Here is an 8,044-nt window from a genome sequence, read left to right as displayed (position 1 = left end):
GTGTCTGGCGTGTGCTTGCGGAGTTAAGCCATTTCTTCCGCACGCTTTGTGCTAAAGAAGTATGTCCTGAGAAGATAAAAGAAATGCATAAGAAGGCGCCGGAGTTGATATGCAAGCTAGAGAAGATCTTCCCGCCAGGCTTGTTTACTCTGATGACACATCTCATTTTGCACCTCCCGAACGAGGTATTGTTGGGGGGCCCTGTGCAGAATCGTTGGCAGTACGGCCCCAAGAGACAGAACAAGCATCTGAGACAGAAATGTGGAAACAAAGCTAAGATTGAAGCTTCCATAGCTGAGGCAGTTATCCTAGAGGAGGTGGCAGACCTCAGGACAGCCTACTATCCGGACCATGTTCCCACGTTGCACAATAAGGTGTCTCGACACAATACAGAAGAACCCAAGTATAAACCCAAGTTGCCTCTATTCATCGGGCAAGGTGGTAGGGCTGGATGCTCGAAACCTTATCTCATGCCACGAGATGAGTGGGAGGATGTCATGTTCTATATCTTGCACAACATCAAGGAAGTTGAGGATGAGTGGATGAGGTAATACCTTTGCACCATTCTTTTAGTCAATTCGTTATGTTCACTTTGCCTAGTTCTTATACCGCTTTTCTTATTGTAGTCGATTCGTTGAAGAAGAATGGACGGGAATGCTGCCTCCTACTGAAGCGGAGGCACTTGCTCTTCTCCGAAAGGGTGCTGATGGAAGGAAAAATTTCGTTGCGTGGTTCATGGAGAAAGTAATTTTTCACACTTTCAATTAAACTCATGCACCCTATAATTTCAATTAAACTCATGCACCCTATAATTTCAATTAAACTTGTAGGGAAATGATCCGACCGAATCAATGGATGAAGAATTGAGATGGGTTTCCATGGGTTTTGACCCTGTCGTCATGACATGCGAAAAGTATGATGTGAATGGGTATCGCTTCCATACAGAGGAGCACCAGAACAGTCGGCCTGATCCCAAAACCATAAATACCGGAGTCTTCACTGAAGGAGATAATAAAGTAGATTACTACGGAAGGGTAGGAAAAATATACGAGCTTACATTCAAACGTGGCCGCGAACACCTAAGTCTCACTGTGTTCAAATGCCGATGGTTCGACCCCAAAAAGGGTCTGAGACATACGCCTTCTGTTGGTTTAGTTGAAGTTAAACCATCAACCGTCTATGCCGGAGCTGATCTCTTTATCGCTGCTACCCAGGCCACACAAGTATATTATCTGCCTTACCCATGCCAGAAAGAGTACCTAAAGGGTTGGGAAGTTGTGTTCAAGGTGTCGCCGCATGGTAAGCTACCGGACCCGAACGATGATGATTACTACAACATAAACCCCATGACATACGAGGGAGTGTTCTATCAAGAGGAACATGATGACGTGGTCCGAAACAACGAGGATGATGACTTGGGTTATGTTGACCTGGACCCAAACGACGACGACGCACGGATTGATGGTGAGGCAGTTGTGAATCAAAGAGACATAATTATGCTTGAAAAGTTAAATGAAGACGCTGACGATGAGGAAGAGCCTCCACCTCCGTCAGACAACGAAGAAGATATGCGTGATAGTGATGATGAGACCGGTCCACAAATAGATTACAATAGTGATGATTCATATGGGTTCTAGAAAATGTAAGTTCTTTTAATGATCATTACAATAGTATGCTTAATGTGCTCTTCTGGTATTAATGTTTTTCCTGTATGCTTGTTTAATTGATACCCTTACTAATTGTTTATTCTCTTCTCAATGCAGGTTTGCTAATCATGGGCAAGTCCAGCGGCGCCAGTTTCCTCAGTAAATTCAAAGGACTTACTCGCAGTGGACGAGCCCACAAGGTTCCCTCCCGACTACGCGAGGATGACACCTCACAGGGAGGTGGAGGGGTCGGGGGAGGAGACCCTAGAGGAGGAGGAGGTGGGGGGAGAGCCCCTAGAGGAGGAGGAGGTGGGGGGAGAGGCAGCCGGGGCAAAAAACTCCGGGCCGTGTCCGAAATAGGAGGGTCTTCTTCGATGCCCTCCTATACAGAGGCACCTTCTGAGTCTGAGGAGGAGGAGTATGTTCCTGATGGCGAGGAGGAGGAGGTCGAGGAGGAGGGTGAGGAGGAGGAGGCCGAGGAGGAGGGTGAGGAGGAGGGCGAGGAGGGGGCGAGGAGGGTGGAGGGGAGGTTGATCCCGAGTTGTGGGGTGACTTGCCACCGGGTGTTCCGCAGGGGTGGCTGCATGGTAATGCCGGACTACCTACACCACCTTCTATCGAGGAGCACAAGTGGCTCATTGAACCTGTGGGGACAGAGTAAGTGCCTCTCAATCATATTTTCAACACATGACAACATTTTCTTATTGTACACATGGCAATCATTTGATTCTTTTGCAGAAACTGGATCCTTCGCGGAAAGGGCCGTAAACCGAACGGCCTTATCACTGTCCTGTTGAAGGAGTTTTGGCCTGGCCTATTCTGCCCGCGGCCAGACGGGGACCCGCAGCAGCGGGTTTTGGCCACGAGCTGGGCCCACTACGAGGCTTGCAGCAACGCGGAGTACGGGACGGCCGCTAAGGCCGTGATCACCAAATTTTTGGTAAGTTCTCTTCTGAATCACTTGTCTTCAGTTTCGTTCATAGTTTATCATTGAATCACTCAACTCATGCCTTGTTTGCTTCTGGTTTATGCATGATTGCAGCAACTCTATAGAGTTCTTGACGAGCACAAGGCCAGAGCCGACGTGGTCTTGCTTGCGGCTGCGAAGAAGAAAGCTCGTCAGTTGCAGTACGAGGTGCGCTGGGTTGCCATCTCGCACCTGGGGTCTTACATTCATCACTATCAGGAGTTGCATCCGGATGTTCCTGTTGCTGAGGTCGCCCAGTCTCAGATCGACGACACGGTGGTGGTGGCTATCCAGGGGAAGAAGAATGGCCCGTATCCGTGTTTCGACGGCTTGATCACTCCTTCGATCTCGTACACACAACTTCGGACTATCAACCCGAGCCAGTTAGAGAGTACGGGGCGTTCACAGACTCCCTTAGCCCACCAGCATGCTGTAAGTACTTCCTCTTTATCTTTTTCTATCTAGCATTCTCAGTTTATTTTCAGCATTGCTCACTTAGAAACAACCTAAATTATGTAGGCATATAAGGAGTTTGTCGAGCATAGGAATCTCGAGGTGCGGGAGTACTTGAAACGAGTGAAGGCAAACGATGATTACAACCGTCAGATGATGACGGTTAGTTTTGCCCTCTTAAAACCAAGCTAAATTTTTGCACTTTCATTCCTTCTGATCTTCTAGTTTGCTTGTTTAACTAACATTCAGGCTATGTTGGCGTCTTGGACTAACCACACGGATCCACCACAAATGGGACCCCCACCACCACCTGCGGGAGAACCCCCACATGTGCCCACGTTCGATGAATGGGTGGCACTAGGCAGTGATGGTCCGGTTAGTACATTTGCCTAACTACTGGCAAACTAGTTCTCGTTCATTCAACACTATCATATCATATTTACCGTTAGAATCTTTTCTGAAACATGTAGGGGACCGGTGGCTCGACTCCTGCTCCGTCGACCCCAGTCACTCCGATCTGGCAGAGTGGTGGTAGCCGCGATAGCGGTTTTGGCGGAGGTGGTGGTGGTTTTGGCGGAGGTGGTGGTGGTTTTGGCGGAGGTGGTGGTTTTGGCGGAGGTGGTCTTGCTTGATGATTCCGTGCATGTGGCCATCGTGCCATGCCTTTCATATTCCTCTACTTTTATGATGTTTCATGTCTTGCACTACTTTTATGTTCATGAACTTCCGTCGGTGATGATCTTTAGATGATGTGATGAACTTGAGTATGTTTAGATGATGATGGTGAACTTGAGTATGTTTAGATGAACTTGAGTATGTTTAGATGAATTGTCATATTTCTGCATAATTTCATATTGTTCTGTTTTGAAATGCTGTCAAATGAATAATTGGAAAAGAGAAAACAGGGGGGAAAAAAACTATGCCTACGGCAAAGCCGTCGGCATATATAAGCCCAGGAGTTACCAGGGCTCGCCACGTGGCATATCTATGCCGACGGCTTTGCCGTAGGCATAGCTGGAAATCTATGCCGACAGCTTTGCCGTAGGCATAGCCCTGCTGCCAGGAGTAACCAGGAAACGACACGTGGCGTAGCTATGCCTACGGTAAAGCCGTCGGCATAGATTCATCTATGCCGGCGGCTTTACCGTAGGCATAGCCCTGCCACCAGGAGTACCACGGGTTGCCACGTGGTAGAGATATGCCGACGGCAAAGCCGTCGGCATACCTCTGCCACATGGCGTTGCGTGATTCGTCAGCGCTTTTGACGGCGCCGTCCGTTGCCGTCAGACGAAAAACACCGCCGACGGCTAAACTATGCCGACGGCTGGCGTCAGGCCGTCGGCATAGCACCTATGCCGACGGCTATACTATGCCGACGGTCTGACAAGACTACGCTGACGACATCTACGCCGACGGCAACCGTAGGCATAGATCTATGCCGACGGCTTAGGGGCCTATGCCGACGAGACGGCCCCTCTGCCGGTAGTGACACCCTCTTCCTCTCAAAGGACCGTACTGAGGAATTCCTGGTGTGGGAGCCAATTACGGGTGCCCAGCAGTGCGTACCTATCCCCGTGGCGTTCCAGTTCGGCAACACCACCGCAGCCGTGTTCTGCGCAGCTGACAGGTGCAACCTCCATGACTGCCACAGCGGTCCGTTCTGCGTGGTCTTTGTCTTCTCCGTCTCTGATGAAGACACTGACTACGACCTATATGAGACGTCGGCATGTGTCTACTCATCCGAGACTGGTGCTTGGGGTGAGCCGACCTTAATGCACAACGAATTCATCATGGACTTCACATCGTGGACCTCATGGACTTCGAATACTTTTCCAGCGTGCTTGTTGGGAGGTCTTTCTTGTACTTCATGTCATGTGGTGGGTTGATCCTGGAGTATGACCTAGAAAGGCATGGGCTGACTTGGTTCGACACACCAGACACTTGCCACTCTAAGGGTGAACCCACTTGCAACCTCATGCTGGCGGTGTTGGAAATAATGCCCTAAGAGGCATAATAAAATAAAATTATTATATTTCCTTGTTCATGATAATTGTCTTTTATTCATGCTATAATTGTGTTATCCGGAAATCGTAATACATGTGTGAATAAATAGACACCAACATGTCCCTAGTAAGCCTCTAGTTGACTAGCTCATTGATCAACAGATAGTCATGGTTTCCTGACTATGGACATTGGATGTCGTTGATAACGAGATCACATCATTAGGAGAATGATGTGATGGACAAGACCCAATCCTAAACATAGCACAAGATCGTATAGTTCGTTTGCTAGAGTTTTTCAATGTCAAGTATCTTTTCCTTGGACCATGAGATCGTGTAACTCCCGGATACTGTAGGAGTGCTTTGAGTGTACCAAACGTCACAACGTAACTGGGTGACCATAAAGGTATACTACGGGTATCTCCGAAAGTGTCTGTTGGGTTGACACGGATCAAGACTGGGATTTGTCACTCCGTATGACGGAGAGGTATCACTGGGCCCACTCGGTAATGCATCATCATTATGAGCTCAAAGTGACCAAGTGTCTGGTCACGGGATCATGCATTACGGTACGAGTAAAGTGACTTGCCGGTAACGAGATTGAACGAGGTATTGGGATACCGACGATCGAATCTCGGGCAAGTAACATACCGATTGACAAAGGGAATTGTATACGAGGTTGCTTGAATCCTCGACATCGTGGTTCATCCGATGAGATCATCGAGGAGCATGTGGGAGCCAACATGGGTATCCAGATCCCGCTGTTGTTTATTGACCGGAGAGAAATCTCGGTCATGTCTACATGTCTCCCGAACCCGTAGGGTCTACACACTTAAGGTTCGGTGACGCTAGGGTTGTAAGGGATATGTATATGCAGTAACCCGAATGTTGTTCGGAGTCCCGGATGAGATCCCGGACGTCACGAGGAGTTTCGGAATGGTCCGGAGGTAAAGAATTATATATATGAAGTGCTATTTCGGCTATCGGGGCAAGTTTCGGGGTCACCAGTATTGTACCGGGACCACCGGAAGGATCCCGGGGGGTCCACCGGGTGGGGCCACCCATCCCGGAGGGCCCCATGGGCTGAAGTGGGGAGGGGAACTAGCCCATAGTGGGCTGGTGCACCCCCCAAGGCCCACCCCTTGCGCCTAGGGTTAAAACCCTAGGGTGGGGGGGCTCCCCACTTGCCTTGGGGGGCACTCCACCCCCCTTGGCCGCCGCCCCCCTAGGAGATTGGATCTCCTAGGGTCGGCGCCCCCCCCTAGGCCCCCTATATATAGTGGGGTGAGGGAGGGCTTCTTACCTACACCTTTGGTGCCTCTCTCTCCCTCTCCAACACCTCCTCTTCCTTCATAGAGCTTGGCGAAGCCCTGCCGGAGTACTGCAGCTCCACCACCACCACGCCGCCGTGCTGCTGCTAGAGCCATCTTCCTCAACCTCTCCTTTCCCCTTGCTAGATCAAGAAGGAGGAGACGTTATGCTGACCGTACGTGTGTTGAACGCGGAGGTGCCGTCCATTCGACGCTAGGATCTCCGGTGATTTGGATCACGTCGAGTACGACTTCCTCATCCCCGTTCTTTGAACGTTTCCGCGTGTGATCTACAAAGGTATGTACATGCAATCCAATCACTCGTTGCTAGATGAACTCATAGATGGATCTTGGTGAAACCGTAGGAAATTTTTTGTTTTCTGCAACATTCCCTAAGAGGAACAAACTTCAATCTTCACCTGCAACTAACAACGCTATAAGAGGGGCTGAGCAAAGCGGTAACATAGCCAAACAACGGTTTTCTAGGATAAGGTGGGTTAGAGGCTTGGTTCAACAATATAGGAGGCATGATAAACAAGTGGTAGGTATCGCAGCATAGGCATAGCAAAAGAGCGAGCAACTAGCAAGCAAAGATAGAAGTGATTTCGAGGGTATGGTCATCTTGCCTGAAATCCTGCAAGGAAGAAGAACGAGTCCATGAAGAAGACAAACGGACGTAGTCGAACGGGTCCTCACAACACGACATTATCGGAACCAACCCGAAGAAGCAACACCGGAAAGAAGCACACGATATAGTAAACAACCATTACATAATCATGGCATGATGCACAATCAAGTATGATGCATGTCCGGTTTAAAGAGGCATGGCATGGCAAAGTGCACAAACAACACTACAAGTTAAGTGGAGCTCAATATGCAACAAGTTGCATATTGACGGAACACCACATGCCTTATTTAGTTCTCTCTCGTTTTATGTACTCAACAAGATTAAATGTTGTTAGCATGGCAAGAGGTGAAACATGATGAAACTATCTAATCTAGGCAAGTTTAAATGAGGTCGGAACAACAAAACAACAAGTCCGGAAACTCCTCATATGCATATATTAGGTTTGTTATTATTCTGCCCTAAACATAATTTTAAAGTTGTTAAACATGCTAGGTGAGTGCATCATGTTAAACTAGGCATTTTTCTACCCCATTTACATATAAGGTTTAATAAAATCCGAGTTAAGGTTATTTAGTTATGAATTAAATCATTTTAACATGGCATATGAGCAAAAATTAGTCAAACAACATTTTAAGCATTTTAAACATGGGTTAAAGTTGCATATTATGAAACTAGACAAAATTCTAAGCAACTTTCATATTAAGTTTGTTTTAATATGATGCACTGTTTGTGAGTAATAAAATGCATGAAGTTTGAGGGCTTTACTGCAATTCTGTCACTCTCAGGATAAATAGACAAATCGTTCGCAGGAAAAAAAAAATAGTGACTCGGGCCGAAACTGAGAGGGGCTGGGGAGCTGCTCACATCGGGCTTGACTGGGCCAGCTCGGATCGGGAAGGAAGCAGGCCGGGTTGGGGCGGTAGCTGGTGGCCCAGGAGGCGAAGGAGCTGGGCAGGCCACGGTCAACGCTCGAACGAGCGAGCCGCTGCTGCTCTCGTTTCGTTTCTGAAGAACAGAAACAGCAGCAGGCCATGGCGATG

At 48.5% G+C, this 8,044-nt stretch overlaps 1 protein-coding gene and 1 long non-coding RNA gene across 2 annotated transcripts; both read left to right on the top strand.

Annotated features, from left to right (window-relative positions):
• The first annotated feature begins 395 nt into the window (after nt 1-395).
• LOC125547895 lies at nt 396-1,720 on the top strand. Its single transcript, XM_048711634.1, has 2 exons — nt 396-547; nt 627-1,720. Exon 2 carries the CDS (start codon nt 852-854, stop codon nt 1,635-1,637), a length of 786 nt encoding a protein of 261 aa, XP_048567591.1. The 5' UTR covers nt 396-547; nt 627-851; the 3' UTR covers nt 1,638-1,720.
• A 1,260-nt stretch (nt 1,721-2,980) lies between these two features.
• On the top strand, nt 2,981-3,358 carry LOC125547894. Its single transcript, XR_007300827.1, has 3 exons — nt 2,981-3,045; nt 3,133-3,228; nt 3,316-3,358. It is a non-coding gene; the product is annotated as an uncharacterized LOC125547894 (long non-coding RNA).
• The last annotated feature ends 4,686 nt before the right edge of the window (nt 3,359-8,044 follow it).

This window comes from Triticum urartu, chromosome 3 (genome assembly GCF_003073215.2).
Source record: "Triticum urartu cultivar G1812 chromosome 3, Tu2.1, whole genome shotgun sequence".
Classification (NCBI taxonomy): domain Eukaryota; kingdom Viridiplantae; phylum Streptophyta; class Magnoliopsida; order Poales; family Poaceae; genus Triticum; species Triticum urartu.
Note: the sequence above shows the minus strand (reverse complement) of the source record. Positions and strands in the feature narration are given on the sequence as shown.

Bases quoted from the DNA above. Each gene is read 5' to 3' on its own strand.
- LOC125547895 (XM_048711634.1), top strand. From the start codon at position 852: ATGGATGAAGAATTGAGATGGGTTTCCATGGGTTTTGACCCTGTCGTC.